The 20,547-nt window shown below is 46.2% G+C and overlaps 1 protein-coding gene across 10 annotated transcripts in view; it reads right to left on the bottom strand.

The window, feature by feature from the left end:
* The window catches only part of LOC128125173 (RNA-binding protein 14), a 59,956-nt gene extending 46,443 nt beyond the window's left edge, over positions 1-13,513 (bottom strand). The window contains exons 1-3 of one of the 10 annotated variants that reach the window (XM_052762260.1): positions 13,062-13,505; positions 4,061-5,525; positions 3,056-3,310 (exon numbers count right to left, since the gene is read on the bottom strand). In XM_052762260.1, the coding sequence (XP_052618220.1) occupies positions 3,103-3,310; positions 4,061-5,525; positions 13,062-13,398 (2,010 nt within the window). In that variant the 5' untranslated portion in view covers positions 13,399-13,505 and the 3' untranslated portion in view covers positions 3,056-3,102. Of the gene's footprint in view, positions 1-2,427; positions 3,311-4,060; positions 5,526-11,393; positions 11,943-12,564; positions 13,008-13,061 lie in introns of those variants that run through there. The other 9 variants (XM_052762258.1, XM_052762262.1, XM_052762261.1 and 6 more) reach the window with 9 other exon arrangements.
* Positions 13,514-20,547: the final 7,034 nt, after the last annotated feature.

The raw sequence follows: 20,547 nt of genomic DNA, 5'->3' as shown, positions 1-20,547 counted from the left end.
ACTCTGACACAGCTTAATTGGGGATGCAAGGGCAAGGGGGGTTGTGTGCAGTAGAGATATGATCAGAATAGTAGTACACTCCTCATTGACAGTCTCTCATTACCTCTATTTTAAGAAATAGAGTCTCAGGTCACCCAAGAGAAATCAAAAGCCAAACCTCAGAAGAGGATAGGCTGACAAGGCTAGAAGCCTCTATCTATGCAGTCTTGTCGCAACTTCTCCAAGGGCCAAGGTCTAGAGGCGATATGTGTAGAAGTTGAATGTTCTGAAGATATAAGGAAAATCCTTTTCCCCTCAAACACTCATTACAGTTCTGTTCTCCCATTCACCAAACCCAACTTTCCCCAAGTTATAAGAACTTGAGTGCCGGGCGGTGGTGGCGCACGCCTTTAATCCCAGCACTCGGGAGGCAGAGCCAGGCGGATCTCTGTGAGTTCGAGGCCAGCCTGGTCTCCAAAGCGAGTTCCAGGAAAGGCGCAAAGCTACACAGAGAAACCCTGTCTCGAAAAACCAAAAAAAAAAAAAAAAAAGAACTTGAAACTCAGAAATATATAAAAAGCAAAGTATGAGTGGGTTATAGAATTAACACAAATGAATATTTTAAATAAAAAGAAAACGTTTCTAAACCATCTGCAAGAGAAAGGAAAATGACAAATGATTAAGCTCTGTAGCTCCTTCTGGCATGAATGAGAACCCTGAGGGCTGAGGCAACAAGGCATCAGGATCTAAAGATAGCTGACAGTTATACTGATCCAATACGCCAGATCACTTTGACGAGTCTGGACTGCAATAAAGATCATTAACGCTGGCCCTGGGAACACATTAAGCTGGTTTTTTAGGGGTTTGGGATTTGTTTTTGTTTTTTGCAGGAACCATGGAATTGTGACTGTGGCAGAAGAACTGGAGAAAAAGGAAAATGACAAAGAAATACTGCAAATACATAGGCCATAATCCCAGCCCTATATTCAACCCTCTATCCCCCACAGTAGTCACGCCGAGCTTGTAACTTAGCCCTCAGATCATTCTACCATCACAGAGAAAAGTATTAAGAAACCCATCTTCTCATTCTATCCCAGTTCTGCAGAGGAATGAAAATGAGCAGCAAAGCATCTGAAGGCAAGGCGATGAGCAGAAAGAGAAGCAAATAAAAGAGCTATGACCCCTGAGAGTTATCTCAGTTAGCACAAATAAGAACTTGTGATTTTTGAGGCATTTTTACATGATGGGCAGAAAGAAGAAGACATTTGGGGCAAGCTACTGTCACAGTCAAGTTCCTATGAAGCCAATGAAGGAGGCAGAGACAACCCACCCAATCTATTTGGCAGCTGCAGTCACGCACACGCACACACACACACACACACACACACACACACACACACACACACGCGCACACGCGCACACACACACACCCTCCTTTTGCTAAGTCATCTTGATCCAGCAGGCTCCCAATATCTCCAAAGCATCCTTTCCCAAGGAGTATCAGGTTTCTGTTATCACTCCACTTAACCAGTCTTCTTTCATCTACCCATCAAGTTCAAGCCTCCACCTCACCCCTGGTTCTAACTGCCCAGGACTTCCCCCCCTCTCCCGGACAAGCTCTAGAGTAAAAGTGTAAGAATTTTCCATTCTTCCCCCAATCTCAGCATTCCTACTTGATTTGTCTGCATTCCAGCCCCTTCTCAGGAATATAACACCTTCAGACATAAACCCAGCAAGAAGACATCTAAAAACCATAATAGATGCAGACAGGGAAAAGGAGTCTCAGGTGTTGTGATGACCGAGGTTGGCAGGACACAGGAAGGATGCTCCGTGGTGAAGTTCAACAGGTGAAGTACCAGGATTGGCCAGAACGCCCCATATGCTTCAAATATTCCTTGCCCCTCATTTCTCCAACCACAGGGCAATACCGGATAGTGACATCACCCCACCCCACTATGGCTCCTTTCCCTGGTCCCAGCCTCAACACTCACTCAAGCCTATACTGCCTGGATTCATTAGCTTTGTCAACACTGCAGCAACCCATTACCCAATCCCAGTCAGATCTCAACCAGAACCACCCTGCTGGACCACAGTTTTTGCTTTTTGTTTTTTCCTGAGCTGGGAAAAAGTCATGGACATTAGTCAAACATAAGCAGAGGAAAATGGGCATTGTTTACTAAATTTTGATGTGATCAACTGAAACTGATGGTTATAAAGTCCAACCACTTGGTCTGAACTCTCCAGTTCTAAAGATGGATGGCATGCTATTTAAGACAATAATGAGCTTACTCCCAATGGATACTAGGGAATCATTCTAATCCCCCCATTCAAGCACGTTTCCATGCCCACTCTGGGTCTTCAGGCTGCCTTTCTTCTAGCTGCCATGTCTTCCTGGATGTCAAACTGGCTCACCTGACACTGAGTGCAATCAAGACAATGACAACCAGGTTTCCAAACCACAAATCGCCCCAAGTTTTATTTGTAGTCCATACAAAAGAGAAAAAAATTAAGGTTTCTAACACCACCTACTTGGGGAGATAGGGAATTGGGACTATGCCAGTCACCATCAGCTAAAACTTCAATGGTAAGCAGGGATTTGGACACATACCAACTGACTGTCCCAACAGGATCTCAGTCTCAACAGTCTCTACAGAGGACAATCACAGCCCCCTGGACTGCTGGCATAGCTTGGCCCATAGGAAATGGTTAAAGTAACCCTTTCCTGGCCTCCCTCACATCTAAAAAGAAAAACGCACCGCCTGACCTCAGCTGCAGGTTGTATCACCCTCCAGACAACCTTAAGTATCGCGCAGAAAAATAAAAGGGAGCCAGGAAAAAAATAAAAATATAAAAGAAATATCCATTCTGGGGAGATGGCAGGGTAGAGGGAAAACCGCAGATCTAAAGCCAGTAGCAAGATGTGCTGCTGAGGCAAAGAAACAAAGCAGGTCACTGCCAAACACAAAAGGGTCCTCTCCTGGGGAAGGCCCACGTGATAGAGGGAGGGGATGAAAAACCACCATCGGGAGAGGGATGAGACAGGGTGGGGATAACCTGGGTCTGCACCCTACCCTACCTCTTCCTCTCTCTCCCTTCCTGTGGCGCCCCATCCCCAGGATGGCCCTACATGCGGCGCTGGTAGCCAGAGTGCATCTGAGCTGCCCGCAGGTAATCATTATAGGAGCCCGAATAGCGTGCGTAATCGGAATGGGCATCGGGCAGGCGACGGTAATCCAGCGAGGACTTTGTCGGCGAGCGGCGGAACGAAAGCTGCGACTCTGATAAACGGCGGTAATCAGAGAGCTCGGCTAAACGCCGGTCGGAACCATACCTAGTCGAGAGAAGAAGACAGTTGGTGAATGAGACAGTTGAGGGGAGGGCTCCAGGTGGGCCTAGGGGAGGTGCCACTGGGGACAGGGAGGGTGTTATCAGATTTGTCTCCAACCGTTTGGTTTCCTTGTCAGAAGGCTCATCATCCTATCCAGGCCAAGAAATCAAACCTGGGTTCAAGTCAGCGGGAAATCAAGCCCTCTGCTGAAGCTCTCCCTTCCAAACTAGTCAAGGTGAATTTTGGTCTACATCCCCAAACAATCCCCATTCATAGGTCCTGCACAAAAAGACCTTGGTTCATCAACAGAACGACGGACGAAAAGCAGGGTCCCCAACTTCCCAGGGTGAACACACCTCATAAGCTTGCCTTCAGCCAGTGAGCGGCAAAATGACTACTCTTTCATATCTACCCACCAAAACCAGGACAACAGGGAAGGGGCTTAACGACCCTCAGACAGTGGGAAAAGCTGTGAGCCAATCCTGCAGAAAGTGGTTCCAATGGCACAACAGGCTATCCCAGAATGGTGACGTTTCCTGGCCCTAGGTTGTTAGGACCAACCCAGACTGAGCACTATGCTCCACCTGAACCCTGATGGCCAGAAATGTTCAGACACTCACCCTCATGACCTTAGGACAGCCCACAGAAGTAAGACCAAGGGAGGGGCCGATGGCTCCTGTTTCCCTCCCATGCCAACCTCAGCCCCTTGCCCTAAGCCCCAGCTGGGGGCTGAGGCGGAGGGGCATACAGTACCTTTTCGACATGGCGACAGCCTTTTTGTAGGGATCGTCGTAGCTGGCCCGGGGTGGGGAGAGGCGGGTACGCTCATAGGGCGGTGGGGTGCTGTTGGCGTTGGCAACGGCCCCCTGGGACATAGACAGGTAGGCTGCTGACGGCTGGCCTGTCCCATCGTAGGCACTGCCCGGCTGGCCACGGTAGGAGGCAGCAGCCTGGGGATGCTGCTGAGCAGCATAGGAAGCAGCCAATGAGGCTGACGACTGAGCGCGGTAAGGAGCTGCCAGGGTGGCAGAAGGCTGAGCCCCATAGGCAGCTGCTGCACCATAGGAGCCAGTGGCCGCAGCAGCAGACTGAGCTCCATATGAGCCTGACAGGCCCATCGATGCTTGAGCCCCGTAACTATTCAGCTGGGTCTGAACAACTGGTTGAGCCCCGTAGGAACCAGCCATTGGGGTAGTGGCTTGTGCAGCATAGGCAGCTGGCTGGCTAGCATAGGCAGCAGCTGTGGCTGGCTGTGCCACATAAGCAGCAGGCTGGGAAGAATAGGAAGCAGCCTGTTGTGCAGCATATGGGGCAGACTGGGCACTGTAAGAGGCTGAGGGCTGGGCACTGTACGAGGCTGCCTGGGCTCCATAAGCTAGTGAGGTGGCTGCAGACTGGGCACCATAGGAGGCTGCCTGAGCCCCATAGGAACCTAGGGAAGAAGCTGCTCCCTGTGTGTTGTAGGAAGAAGCTGCTGCACGAACCCCATAGGAAGAGGCAGCTTGGGCGCCATAAGAGGATGGCTGGTTACCATAGGAGGCGAGGGAGGATCCCTGAGCCCCATAGGAGTTAAGCGAAGAAGCTGCGGCTGCCTGACCCCCATAAGTGGAAAGGGCTGAGGCTGAGGGCTGGGCTCCAGCATATGGGCCAAGTGAGGAAGCTGCAGCAGACTGTGAACTAGGGCTAGCCAGCTGACCCCTGTATGGGGCCCCAAGGGAGACAGAGGGCTGAGCACGGTAAGAGGCTGCCTGGGCTGTCATGGGCTGAGTCCGATAACCAACACCCAAAGAGGCAGAAGGCTGGGCCCTATAGGCAGCTCCCAGCGACACTGAGGGTTGGGCCCGGTAGGTGGCTGGTTGGGCCGTCAGAGGAGCCACATAAGAGGCTCGAGGAGGTGAACGGCGCAGGGGGCTGCGGTCGCGACCAAAAAATGGCGGTGTGGGCTGACGGGCTTGCCCATCAAAGCCACCAGTGCTGTTGCCAAAAGCCTGTTGGTAGTCGAAGGTGGCAGAGAAGCCACCAGTTCCAGGGAATGCTGTATCCCCAGCCCCTGGTTTCTTGGTCTTGTCCCCAGACTGGATAGCCAGGGCAGGCCCCTTCTTCTGCCCCTTGGTTGACAGTTCCACGTTGATGCGCTTGCCCTTCACTTCTTTGCCGTTGAGCTGCGCGATGGCGGCTTTGGCATCTGCTTCCTTCTCCATGTGAACAAACGCGTAGTCTGATAAAGCAGCAGACAGAGGGTTAGCAATTAGGGGGGCAGGGCATGCTACCTGTTGGGTCCCAAAATGGACACACAACAGCACCCAGCTGTTGCCAGCTACAACCAGGCCTCCAAACCCTCCTCTACGTGAGTATGCCATGAAATGTGGCTGATGTGTAACAAAGCTTGACTGTCTCAAGCAGTCACCTTTGACTATGACCTTCTTCCCTGTACCCCTGGCACCTCAATCAACTAACTTTCTGTGAGAAAAGGAAAAGCAGAGATGAACTACAACACAGGATAAAAATCTTCACAGCCTCTATAAACATAAACCAACAAGCAAACACAGAAAGCATTTCTAGATCACTCAATTTCTCAGTGTTCTCAATTCAAGCACATCTAATAACCTCTTACCACTCACATCTGAAGCTAAGAGTTTAAAACACTAGAAACAACCACTCACATTTTGGCATGTCTCAATTCTCAGTGTAGGTCCAATTAGGAAAAACAGAGTGACTGCAAGAAGCAAGCACTCACAAAATTCCTCCTATGAAACATTCCCCTTTTCATATTACTTTCCAGTTTTCACATCCACTTTCACATACAGGACCTCTCAACAAACCTGTGAGGCAACAGGAAAAAGGACCATCGTCTTCCCTTTTAGGCAAACACGCTCCAAGTTTCTATGTGGCTTGCTGTAAACCAATGTATTAATGCCAGGACCAAAGCCCCAGCTAGCTCTTCCATGCCCCTTTGTTTCATCCCTGAGAAGTCCATGGACAGGACTATGTAGTATGACTAAAAATATTAACTTGGACAAAAGCTAGACCTTATAAATGTCAATAAGATATGGGAATGGAACCTAAGTCCACATTGCTTCATCTGCTATTTCCTCTTTAAGGGACAGAAGAATACCTTCCCCTTAAAATACTGTTTACTGATTTTTCAGGTTTACCCTTAAAGGGCACTTGCTTTTATGGGGGTGGGGGGAAGTGCAGCAGGGCCAGGGACTGAACATAGGAAGGGCCTCTCACATGCCAGTTCATGACTGAGCAATTCACCAACCTAGGCTCTCTCATTAAAAACCTGAGGAAGTTGCGTTGGGAGGAATTCTAAGGCAGGATACTGATCTGAGAACTCTAATCATCTACAACACAGGGAAAAACTTTAAAGGGGAAGAAATTCTTGATAATATCCATACCACAAACCATAATAATGCCATCAGCAGGATATAAAGAACAATGAAAGGAACCTGTCCTTGAGAAATAAGGTTCTGCCCCTAACTCCGTTTTGGACCTGTGGCTACTCTAAGTAACGCAAGAGCCAGGACCCAATCTCTGTCATATCAGTTCAAGAAATGAAGAGTTATCTGGATGGAATTACTAAGGCTCTATTTTTATAAAAGACTATTGTGAATGGCCTCCAAACAAGTGTCCTACTTTTAGGACTTTCATTCTGAGATGCCTTATCTAAGCTATTGTTCCTGTAGAACAAGTCACCTCCCAAGAAACAAAAGGCAAAAGCCAAGTGCAGTAAATGTAAAGGATCCTGGACTATACTCAAGGCTGAGCCTTAGATCCATTCATCACTGACTCGTGAGGTGATCCTAGAGAGCTTACCATTTATTCCCCATTAGAAAAATTACCCTACCAACCTCAAGTTAGAGGTTCAAGTAAGAAGACAGAAATGCCTTATGAGGTGCAAATGGATGTAGATAATGGAGAATTATGACAATTCTTCAAACCTAAACTAACCAGAGGTTTATTTCCCTAGAAAATATTATTTTTCATCTATAATAAAACATAATGCCACATAAACTTGAAAACTGCTTTATACGATAAAAGAACAAAATGAGGCTAGAGAGCTGGATCAGCAGTAAAGAGCACTTGTTCTTAAAGGATCCAGGTTTGGTTCCCAGCACCCACATGGGTGGCCACAACCACCTGTCTATAACTCCAGCTCCAAAGAATCCCACACCCTCTTCTGAGCTGCGTAGACACATATATGCAGGCAAAACATTCATACACATAAAAAAATACTTTTTTGTGGAGGGGGGTTCGAGACAGGGTCTCACTGTGTAGCTCTGGCTGTCTTGGAACACACTATGCAGACCAGGCTGTCTCCAACTCAGAGAGTCCCCCTGCCTCTGCTTCCTGAGTACTGAGATTAAAGGTGTGCGCCATTATGCCTGGCTTAATTTTTTTTTTTTTTTTTTTTTTTTTTTTTTTTTTTTTTTTTTGGTTTTTTCGAGACAGGGTTTCTCTGTGTAGCTTTGCGCCTTTCCTGGAACTCACTTGGTAGCCCAGGCTGGCCTCGAACTCACAGAGATCCGCCTGGCTCTGCCTCCCAAGTGCTGGGATTAAAGGCGTGCGCCACCACCGCCCGGCTGCCTGGCTTAATTTTTAAGAACAAGATGAACACCAAGCTTGATGCTCCTAGTTTAACAGATGCTAGTCTTTAATAACCCCATAGTCAAAAACTGACTTCTTTTTTAACAATTATGAAAGGCTACATGTTCCTTTGCACCTAGCCACAGGGTATTTGATTTGTCCTTTGATTCCTGATCTCCATTTTGGGATGAATCAGCTAAAAATAGCAGTTATGGCCAGGTAGTGGTGGCACACGCCTTTAATCCCAGCACTTGGGAGGCAGAGCCAGGCGGATCTCTGAGTTTCCAGGCCAGCCTGGGCTACAGAGTGAGATCCAGGACAGGCACCAAAACTACACAGAGAAACCCTGTCTTGAAAAACCAAAAAAAAAAAAAAAAAAAAAAAAAAAAAAAAGCAGTTGTGGTCTAAGATATCTTTTAAAAATAGAGAGATCAGGTGTGGTAAAGCTTGCCTACAACCCCAGCACTCAAGAGGTGAGACACACAGATGAATTAGAGGCCAACAGGAGCTACAAAGACACTGCCAAAAGCGGGGACAAAAGGCTGAACTCACCTCAGGAATGACAAGGGTACCAGGAAATTGCAATGGCAGGCAGAAACACCCACTCCAAATGAAAACATCAAGATTAGCTGGAGCTTAAAGGTAGATGGAGCAGGAAGGTGAGGTGGAAAGAGACAAACACCCTGAATGACAAAGGAACCTTGCTGTTTTCTTGAACTTTGTTTCCTCACTATGAAACCCTGGCTGGCATAGATCAGACTAGCCTCCAACTCATAGAGACCTGCCTGCCTGACTCGCAAAATGTTGGAATTAAAGGCACACAATGGGAGCCGAAGAGATGGCTCAGTGGTTAAGAGCATGTTCTGTTCATCTATATCAAGTGGTTCACAACTCCCTGTAACTTCAGCTCCAGGGGATCCAATGTCCTCTAGTTCTAGACTCCATGTATACACATAATTAAAAAAAAATAAATAAATCTTTTTTTAAAATTTATTTATTATGCATACAGTGTTCTGCCTGCATATATGCCTGCATGCCAGAAGAGGGCACCAGATTTCATCACAGATGGTCGTAAGCTACCATGTGGTTGCTGGGAATTGAACTCAGAACTTCTAGAAGAGCTGCCAGGGCTCTTAACCTCTGAGCCATCTCTCCAGCACCCAAAAAATAAATGTTAAATAAGTAAATGAATAAAGGCATGCACCACCATGACCACCCACCCATTTCCTTATCATTCTATTCAAAAATGAGCTAGGAAAAACATGTAACAAAAATTTCAATGGGTTTACAAGAGAAATTAGATCTCCCATCATCTACACCTTACACATGGCTTTGAGTTTAAAAAAACGAAGTGCTGCCCAGCATGTGATAGCAGCCCTGTAATCCTAGCAATTCGGAGGAAAGGTAAGGAGGACCAGAGGTTGGAGGCCAACCTAGATTACTCAGTGAGGCCCTGTCTTAAACAAACAAACAGAAAAAGCTTAAATTAAGTGGCAAATCAGAAAATTGAGGTTTAAGAACTGGCAAGGAGAAGCGGGGAGTGGTAGTGGTGAACCTTTAGTCCCAGCACTTCGGTGGATCTCTGTGAGTTCCAGGCCAGCCTGGTATATATAGTGAGTTCCAGGACACTCAGTGCTACATAGTGACACCCTGTCTTGAAAACAACTCAACAAAAAAAGACTTAAGAACTGGGATGAAGCACAGTGATGGTGTATGCATAGCAAGTATAAGGACCTTAGTTTGACCCGCCCCCCCCATGCCACAAAAAAGGGAAGGTAAGGGGAAGAGGACGGAAAAGGAGGCGAAAGGAAGGAAAAAGGAACAGTACTTTCAAATGAGCCATAATAAAGGAAGGTCTCTGATACAAATACAGTCAACTTTTATCAGGAAATGTCTAAGTCTCATCTTAGAAGGAAGTGTGAGGTGGGCATCGCAATACATACCTACAATAATAGCTTGTAGGAGGTAGAGGTAATTGAGATCAGGACTTCAAGGCCATTCTCAGCTACATAGCAAATTCAAAACCAGCTTGGGCTGTATAAAACACTGTCTCAAAAAAAGGGACAGGGACTGGAAAGATGAATTCTGAATTCTCTCCAAGACCAGTAGTTCTTGGAGAGAATCCAGAATCCGTATCCAGCACTCACATTGTGGCTCACAACCAATCAGATAACCTCTTCTGACTTCTGTGAGCATCAGGCATGCATGCACCACACTTACATACATGCAGGCATTTATACACATAAAATAGACATAAAAGAGCGTGTATGTGCATGCTAAAGATGTGCCTCAGTTACCAGAAGCCCAGGAAGTCTGTTACCTAGTTTATGAGACTGCACAGGGCTAAGTTTCATCGTCACATTACGCAGCCAAACTCAGATCTGTCAAAGACTCTCAGAACCCAACCACCACTAGGACGACAAAGAGCCACTTGCCTGGTGAACTACTTCAAAGAAACCACTGCATTAAGATTAGCAAGTAGGGAATCCGTGGCTGATATGTAGAACTGAATTGTATTGCAAAATAAATTAAAATAAATAAAAAAAATTAAAAAAAAAAAAAGATTAGCAAGTAGGGCCAAGGCAGTAGTGGCGCACGCCTTTAGTCCTAGCCCTTGGAAGCAGAGGCAGGCAGATCTCTGAGTTTGAGGCCAGCCTAGTCTACAGAGTAAGTTTCAGGGCAGCCAGGACTACACAGAGAATCCCTAGGGTCGGGGCGCACGAGGGGGGGGGGAATGGGTGTGATTAGCAGGTGATGTTTTCAGGACCTTCTATGGTGTGATGGCACCATAATCTCTCTAGCGCCAAAGCTAAGAGAATACTAGAAACTATGAGTTTTCCCCAAACAAAAACTAAACACTTTTAACTGAATTTACAAAGCTATGTACAGAAAGAATGGCTGACCAAAAACAAAAAAAGTATTTCTGATATTCAGACCTCCCTTGAAACCTATATGCTTCCTGAAACTGTTCATCTTTAAATATTCAACAGTATATAGCTGTGGAGAATAGTTGTTGTTGTTATGGGGACTTTTGTTTTACAAATCATACCTAAGCTCAAGTAACCAAGCAACTATGTTTTTTTCCTGTGAAATAAAACAGAGCTGGCCATTCTGTGTAAGATCAAGCTTTTGTACTTTTCAAAGACTTGACAGCTCAATCAAATGTCCATCCTCAGCCTCCCCTCCCAAAATTGAGTAAGGTATTTACAGAGCCAGTCTCTTCTAGTACACTCCCAACTTTAAAAAGCTTTCATCCCAAAAGAAAATGGCATCAGTGGAAGTATGTTCAGATCCTCACCAAATCTTTTCTATCAAAATATAGAATCAGCCTAGAGTAGTTCTGCTATAAATATTTGTTTCCAAAAGAAAAAAATGCACAAAACTTAATCTCACAGGGAACCCGCCTAGAGTTCACATCGTATGTGAAGTTATTACCAACCACCCCCCTCACTGCTGCTTACTGTCAGCCCCAAAGTCAGGCCAACTGCTGGCCTACCATTTTATTGATCCATATGAATTCCAATGGAGACTATCCCTTGAGGTACTGAATTCTAGATTTCCACTCCAGCAGCCAGCCTACCTAAAAACCACAGAAGAAACTAGACAGGTAAATTAAACACAAAACTCATAAAAACTCATATATCCCATCCTTTTGCTGGCCAAGTACCCAAAGTGAGATCTTTTCCACTCTTTTACTCTAAACAGAAGCAAAACTCCACGCACCACAGTCTGCTTAAAGTCTGCAAGAAAGTCTCATTCCAGATATAACCTGAGTTGAGAAATAGAATGCAGTATCAATGCAGAATAACAATTGTGTTCCTAGTAATGCACACCCTATGACCCTTTAAACACGCCCCCATTACAGAAAAGACAAGGAATGGCCCAAAACGTGTGACTTTCCTGGATAGCAAATGAACTATTTGATGAGACTGAGCAAGCATCTACACCCGCATTTATTTCCTGTCCTCAAAATTTCCCACAGGGCATGAGCAGTCATGAATCCAGCAGAAGTAAGGCATGAACAGGACATCACTCCCAGGTTGCACTGTTGAAAACGACAGGGGAAAGTTAACTCTGATCAGAGAAATAGACACTGGCCTGGGTTGTCCCATCAAATCTTGCCAACCAAAAAAGAACAGCATTTAGGAGATAAGCGGTAATAAGACCCTAAAATGTGTCTCAAAAAGACACATTTCCTCAGAGAAAATGAAAACTAGGGAGCTGTCCTAAGTATTATTCAAGCAAGACTACTGAGTAAATGATGTTTAGTTCAAGTTTAACAAGAGACCCCACACGCCTCTCGACGTCCCCCAAAGCCAGAGTATACCCCTTTGCAATCTCACCAAGCTTATAAAACAGATGTGCCCCGAGGCACCAACTTGGCAAGTAAAGGCTATCTGGGGCGAAGGCTTCATAACACAAGCCCACTTCCACATGCAAAAAATAAACAAAATTAGGGCTTTCCAGCAGATAAGACGTAAAACTGAACACAAAGCGGAGGGGGGGGGGGGGACCCGAGAATTGGAAAGCACAAAACTGCCAAGGCTAACCCACCAAATATTGAAAGGCCAAATGGGTTTGGAAAAGGCCCTTCTGGTACAAGCAGATCCATGACAGACAATGCTAACAAAGATTGCAACCCCAGAAACGACCAAGGGCCCCGTTACCTTCCGCTTGGGAGCATTCGTCAGGAGGGAACCCCAGGAAGGCCTTGGGGCTTTAGCCTCCACCTCTTTTCCCTCTTCCCTTGATCTGACCGATGTGTGGAGAGTAAGTGGGGAAGTGGCGAAATCTTCCCCGCTCCATGGTCCGGTTGGTGCCCGTCACTTCCCAATTTCAGTTTGGTACCAGGCCCTTGCAACCAGGAAAATGCACCCCCGCCCCAACCCGGTACATTCGCAAATCTCTGGCGCGTCCCCAGCCCCCGTGGCTTCGGCTCGCAGTGGCCACTGCACCCGCCCAAGCCGACTCCTCCCACTTGATGAATGCTGCCTGGACCGCAGGGGAGGGTGGCTCTACCCGGCTCGCCCTCAACACCTCAGGCCCCGCTCCCGCGCACGTCCCCACCATTCCCAACCGCAAGGACCAACCCCCGGGTAAGGGGCGTGGCTAATAGGCTGGGTGCACCGCGCGTCCCCCCCGCCCGAGCGCGCTCCCGCGTTACCTTTTACCACGTCACACTCGATGACGCGTCCACGGCGCTCGAAGAGGCTGCGCAATTCCTGGCTTGTGCATGCAGCCGACACATTGCCCACGAAAATCTTCCAAGTGTTCAAGGGCCTTGGGCGCGACATCTCCACCACGAGCGCGCGACCTGGACGCAGCTCATGGCCATGCAGGGCCTCGATGGCGCGCACCGCGCCAGCGCTCTCGCGCATGTGCACGAAGGCAAACTGTTTCATGACGGCGCAGCTCATGACCGTGCCGTAGGGCGCGAAGAGGGCTGCCAGCTCCTCCGGCGTCGTATCCGCCCCATCGACATTGCCCACAAAGATCTTCATTTTGCCGCCGTAGCCGCCTTCCCGGAGAGACGGGCTCTCTCCTACAGCGACAGGCAAAACGTCCGAACGACCCGCAGTCCTCCACAGGAATGGCTGGCGACCGAGAACCCCGCCGCGCAGGCGCCCTAACCTAGCCAATTGGAGACTGCATCCCGCGCCTACAGCAGCCAATCAAAGAGGTTGAGAGAAGATGCCCTTTGACGCAGCCAATCCCAGAGGGCCTGCAGCCCGCTTGTTATCGGAGGGGGTGGGAAAGGCACGGAGGCGCGCGACCAACCGCCGCCGCCGGGGGGAGGGGAAAGGAGGGCGAGCGGCGAGGGAGCGCGCTCAGGCTGAGTCGGCAGAGGCCTAGTCTGCAAAGCGGCCTCTGGCCGGGGTGTGGCAAACCCGCAGGGCCCCAAGGAAAACTTTGTTCTCTCGGGGAAGTCAGGGCTCCTGCATTCCAGCTGCCTCGGCCAACCCCCGAGGGTTGTGGTAGTGTGTCTGCCGGAAGGCCAGGCCTGGCGGGAGAAACCAGGACAAACGCCTTCAGTCTAGGATCAGTAACTGTACTCGGATCAGATACTGTACTCGGCAGACTGAGGGGACCAGAGAGGAGCCTCCCCTGGGTAGTTTGTTGTTTGCAAGCACATTACTTGGGGTTGCTGAGGCTCTGGAGGATTTTGCAGACAGTGAAAACTGAGCGTCTGTACAAACGTGGTGGAATTTCCAATCGAGAAATACAGAGGTGACTGTTTATTGTTTGCATGAAGATTTTCACATTATAATGTTTCATAAAATAGAAGAGCAGTCATCCGAGGGAGGCCAAAAGTTGGGGGCTTAAAAAAATACGGAGGGAGCCTTGCGTGGTGGCTCACCCCCTTTAATTACAGCACTCTGGAGGCAAGTGGACTGTTTGAGACCAGCCTAGTCTACACAGTGAGTTCCAAGACAGCCAGGGCTATGTAGAAACCCTGTCTCAAAAAACAACAAAACCACGCCTAATCCCAGCACTTGGGAGGCAGAGGCAGGCGGATCTCTGTGAGTTTCGAGGCCAGCCTGGACTACAGAGTGAGTTCCAGGACAGGCTCCAAAGCTACATAGAGAAACCCTGTGTCAATAAATAAATAAATAAATATAAATAAATGAATGAATGAATGAATAAATGAATAAATAAATAAATAAATAAATAAATAAAATAATAAATGAAAAATAACAAAACCTTAGAGGGGCTGCTCACTGGTTACTAGCACTTTGCTGCTTTTCCAGAGGACTTGAGTTCAATTCCCAGCACTCACAAGGTGGCTCCACCTAACTCCAGTTCCAAGGGATCCGATGCCCTCTTCTGTCCACTGCACGTATGTGGTACACAGACATACATGCAGGCAAAACACCCACACACATAAACCAATAAAATTTAAAAAATTAGCCGGGCGGTGGTGGCGCACGCCTTTAATCCCAGCACTCGGGAGGCAGAGCCAGGCGGATCTCTGTGAGATCGAGGCCAGCCTGGGCTACCAAGTGAGTTCCAGGAAAGGCGCAAAGCTACACAGAGAAACCCTGTCTCGAAAAACCAAAAAAAAAAAAATTTAAAAAATTAAAACCTAAAAACAATTTTAAAAAACAGGAAGAGCTAGACGAAGTGGCCCACTGCTGTAACCTCAGCTTTCCGGAGGCTGCGGCAGGAAAAAGATCAGTGCAAATTTCAGGCCAAGCCACAGCGTGAGATTTTAAAATTTTAACAAAGGGCTGGAGAGATGGCTCAGCCATTAAAGGATAGGCTCACAACCAAAAATATAAGAGATCGGTTCCCAGTACCCACGACTGTCTCTCCAGCTACCTTTTATTGCCGGGTACTGGTGGGGCACTGCGGAGGCAGAGACAGGAGGATCTCTATGAGTTCGAGGCCAGTCTGGTCTACAGAGCGAGATCCAGGACAGGCACCAAAACTACACCGAGAAACCCTGTCTCAAAAAAAAAAACAAAAAAAAAAAAAATTAAACAAGTTGTCAGTAGCATAAACTCATTAACTACTTGCCCACATTTTCACTCAACATACACATCTTCCATATGAAGAAGGCCAAGAACAAAGCACTGAACAAAATGACAACCTAAACTTTTGTGGAGTTTATATATTATAGTGAGAGAAAGACAGGCAATAAGGGAAATAGTGCCAATGGTGGTAGCTCACTCTTGTAGGCCCAGCGCTTCGGAGTCTAGGGCCAACATGGTCTATAGAGTAAGACCCTGTCTCAACAATTCAATAAATAATAAATAAACACAGTATGTTAGATAGTGATAAAGACTTGAAATAGCCAAAGAATAATGCCAGTCAGAAAGCACAAGCCTAAAAACCCTGGGAGCTAGAGCAAGTCTGGCTGGTTCAAGGAAGAGCCAAAAGTGGATGATGGGCCTGGAGTTAGGCACAGTGACTAATAGAACAGAAAGGAGAAGAGCTGTGTGGTACCCTGTGGGTCATTGGAATGATTACCTTTTACCCTGAAACTGGACCTTTACAGACAGCATCAGACAGAAACGATGTGAGAGCATAGGTTGCATGGTTATAAGTGTTCTGGCTGCTCTTGAGATGGGTAAAAACAAATAGAGAACAATTGTTTGCACAGGATAATAATTCCTACTGCCAAAGTCCAGGACATGGTGATGTGATGAATGTTGCCACGGCAGAATAAAATGCAGTCAGAAGCTAGACCGTCGTGGCTCCCCCCTTTAATCTCAGCACTGGGAGGGAGAAGCAGTCAGGTCTCTGAGTTCAAGGCCAGCCTGGTCTACAGAGTTCCAGGACAGCCAAGGCTACACAGAGAAACCCTGTCAAAAAAACAAAAACAAAAATAAGCAAACAAAAAAAAGTGGTCAGATCTGGGGTTCTTTAGAGCCCTTGCCATACATGATTATATGTCCATTGTGAAAGGAGTCAAAGGTGACATGGAGCACATGTAAGCCTGGAGTTAGCATTTACTGAGATAGAGAACATTGTGAGAGAAACAGGTTTTTTAGAAATGATCAGAAAGTCAATTTTCACTCATTATGGTCTGAATGTTTGAATTCCCCCCACATTCATATGTTGAAACTTTGTTGTTGTTGTTATTGTTTTGTTTGTTTGTCTTTTTGAAAACAAGGTTTCATTATGTGTAGCTCAGGCTGGCCTTGAACTCAGAGATCCACCTGTCTCTGCCTGCTGAGTGCTAGGATTTTTTATTTTATTTTTATTTTTTATTTTTGGTTTTTCAAGACAGGGTTTCTCTGTGTAGCTTTGCTCCTTTCCTGGAACTCTCTCTGTAGCCCAGGCTGGCCTCGAACTCACAGAGATCCGCCTGGCTCTGCCTCCTGAGTGCTGGGATTAAAGGCATGCGCCACCACACTCGGCCTAAATTGAAACCTAATCACCAATGTAATGGTATTTAACACATTTTTTTTAAATTTTTTTTTTTTAATGCCGAATGCTGTTTATTGAAGGAGGGAAGAGGTGGGAGAACCCCGGAGGGCAGAAGTTCACTACTGATGTTTTACAATCTTGCATCTAAGCTGTTAATGCCCATTATGCAGGATACACAGACAAGGAGCTTCCCTTAAGCATTCAGGAGGGTGGAACCCAGCAGGGAATTAGCATAGGGAGGATATCAAGGTCAAGGTCAGCAAGCAAGGCAACAGTTACGCAAAACGGGAGCCAGGGACCTACAGGTCCCCGCTTTTACTAAAAATGAGCTTCTGACTTAGGTTGCTTGGAACGTCAGCAGGTCACCTTACCCGTCATGGAGACACCTGCCCAGGCCACACAGGCGCTCTGTCTTAGGTTGGTGAGCGCCCCCCCAGGCATTACCCGTCTCTGAATATCATACAGGCTCAATTGTGTGTGAGCTGCAGAGTTAACTGCTGCCAAAGATCTCAAAGTGACGCTGGACTTGCAATCTGTGTGTTCGACACAGAGAAGACCAACAGAAGTCCTAACCCACCCATAGCCAGTAGGCTAAAGGCAACTGAGCCATTCCCTTCCTTAACGAGCCTTACTGCAAATTGGAGTTCTTGTAAGATGGTATCCCAAAAGCAAATGGAATTTGAGTTTATAAATGTATAACTTTCAAAGCCAATCGAAATGTATATAACTATTGAATTAAATTTATCATGCCCAATAGAATGAAAGATTAACTGTGGTAGCTACTTTTGCTGCCAGGGTCTCCACTGTTAACACATTCTTTTACTAGTTGATAAAGGAAAAGAGGTCATCATAGCCAGGATATATATTTAAAGAGTTATACTATCTACTGCTGAAAAGGAGGAAGAAGGTACACATAAATTCTGTTGATAGTGTGGATTTTACCTCCTTCTGGAGAAATATTCATCACTCCCAGCTGGAAAGACTGCTGTTCACCCCAGACAGAGCAAAGAAACAATCCCATCCATGTCCCACTTGGTGACCCCATAAGTTTATTTGTTACAGGAACAGAGGTGACTCTTAGGCAGCTTGTAATCCAGAAAAACCCTCCCTCAAATGAGTGACGACTCATAAAATTGGCATCAAGGTGGTCCCTTGCCCAACTCGCAGGCAGCTGTATCACTAAATGGTTTCCCCTCCCCAGCAGTTGCTTACCACTTAAATTACCTTGGGTTGGGAGGTGCTGGGGATGTAGCTCAGTTGGTAGCATGCTTACCTAACATGCAAAAGGCTCTGTGTTTCATTCCCAGCACTGTATAAATTGGGCATAGTGGTGTACCCATGTAATACCAGCACTCAGGGAGGAGGAGGCAGGAGGATCAGAAGTTGAAGGTCATCCCAAGTTGTAGATAACCTGGGATACATGAGACCCTATGTCAGATAAATAAATAAATAAATAAATAAATAAATAACCTTGGGGAAGGGCCTCTGGAGTCTTGTGGATTTCTTTTACTTTTTTATATGTATGAATATTTGCCTGTATATGTCCATGCACCACCTGCATGGCATGCCAGTGGAAGCCAAAACAGGACAGACATCATGTCCACTGGAACTGGAATCACAGATGTTTGTGAACTGCCGTGTGGATGCTGGAAGTCAAACCCTCATCCTCTGGAAGCTCTCCCAGTACTCCTAATTGCTGAGCCATCTCTCCAGCCCCTTGTGGGTTTCTTATTCTTGTGAGCTCCCCTTTCCTTCCAGGAAATCATGTTTCAATCTAGAGGAAACAGCTCCACAACAAAGTATAACAGAAACAGACCATTTTAGCCATGTTCAAGTATACAATTCTGTGGTATCAAGTATATTTACATTGTTGTACAGATACCACCACCATCTACCTCCAGGACATTCTTACCTTCCTCAGCTGAACCTCTGTCCTATCAACATGAACCCATTCATCCTCTCTCCATCCTTGAAACCACCATTTGATTTTCTCTTTGTAAATTTGTGTATTTTGAGTACTTCAAATAAGTAAATTATACAAATATTTATCCTACTGTGACAGATTTATTGTACTTATCATAATGTATCCAAGCTTCATATTATAGTGTATCAAAATTCCATTTAAGGCTGACTAATATTCTATTGCATGTATATCACATTTTCTTTATCCATTGCTCCATCAGTGGACACTTTGTGTTGATTTTTGGCTATTATGGATAATGTTGCTAAGAACATGAGTGTACAAATACATTTGAAGGCCAGTGAAAAGTCTCAGTTGGTAAAGGTACTTACTACCAATCTGATGACCTGACTTTGCTCATAAACATGAAATAATCAATCAAAAATTTTTAGTAGAGCCGGGCGGTGGTGGTGCACACCTTTAATCCCAGCACTCAGGAGGCAGAGGCAGGTGGATCTTTGTGAGTTCGAGGCCAGCCTGGTCTACAGAGCAAGATCCAGGAAAGGCGCAAAGCTACACAGAGAAACCCTGTCTCAAAAAAAAAAAATTTTTAAGTAGAGCTGGGCATGGTGGGCACACGCTTTTAATCTCAGCATTCAGGAGGCAGAGACAGGCAGATCTGTGAGTTCGAGGCCAGCCTGGTCTACAAAGAGAGTTCCAGGACAGCCAGGGCTGTTACACAGAGAAACCCTGTCTCAAACAACAACAACAACAACAAAATTAAGTAAATTATTTATATAGTCAAATTGTTTTAAAATAAATTTTATAATTTACTATTAGTAAATGTTTAATACTTATTTTATGTATCTTTATACCAGGAGCCTCATGGGAAAAAAAAGCTCTGATTTAAATAGCCTTTGAGGGTCAGTGAAATGTCTCAGTTGATAAGGGTCCTTGCAACCAGTCCAGTGACCTGAGTTTGCTTCCCAAGACAGCATGGTGGAAGGAGAGGACTGATTCCCTCATGTTGTGCTCGGACTTCTGCACACTCATCCTACTCCCCCACACAGTTATAAGTAAGTGTGTATATATATGTATATATATACACACACACACACAGCGTTTAAGCCCGCCTCCTGAATGCTGGGATCAAAGGTACATCAAAGATTTCACCCACGTTAGGCATGGCCATGTGACTCACTCTGACCAATGAAAAGTTAGAAGTGCTGTTTGTCCTGTCAGTCATAAATGTAGAGCCAAGACATATTTGACCAAGGACTCTTCCTTCTGCTAATAGTGGACATAATGAGCTAGGGCTTCTGTTGTCCAGAATGACTTCAGTGGGCCTATCATGGTCTGTACAAACACCCTAACCATTATTAAATGGGAGAACTAAGCTCAAAGATATTTCTAAGCAAATGCTCTACCACTGAGCCATTCCCCTAGTCCATGAAAGGCATTTCTAATAACACATACTTCATGTGAAGTGCTTTTGATGAAATACGTTTTCTGGTCAGCCTCGAATGCTAATCAAATGGTTATTATTGCCATTTTACCGCTGGTAGTGTTTTCTTTCTTTCTTTCTTTCTTTCTTTCTTTCTTTTAAGATTTATTTATTTGGGGAGGGGAAAAAAATTTATTTTTTTTATTATGTATACAATGTTCTGCCTACATGTTTGCCTGCAGGCCAGAAGAGGGCACCAGCTCTCATTATGGATGGTCGCGAGCTACCATGTGGTTGCTGGGAATTGAACTCAGGACCTCTGGAAGAACAGCCTGTGCTCTTAACCGCTGAGCCATCTCTCCAGTCCCAGGTAGTGCTTTCTAAAATTGTGAATAAAATTAAATGCAGTGAATTCAATGTTAAGATTTTGTT

The sequence above is a fragment of the Peromyscus californicus genome, unplaced genomic scaffold (genome assembly GCF_007827085.1).
Source record: "Peromyscus californicus insignis strain IS unplaced genomic scaffold, ASM782708v3 Scaffold_4__1_contigs__length_199733344, whole genome shotgun sequence".
Taxonomy (NCBI): domain Eukaryota; kingdom Metazoa; phylum Chordata; class Mammalia; order Rodentia; family Cricetidae; genus Peromyscus; species Peromyscus californicus.
This window is presented reverse-complemented; position numbering and strand designations above follow the sequence as displayed.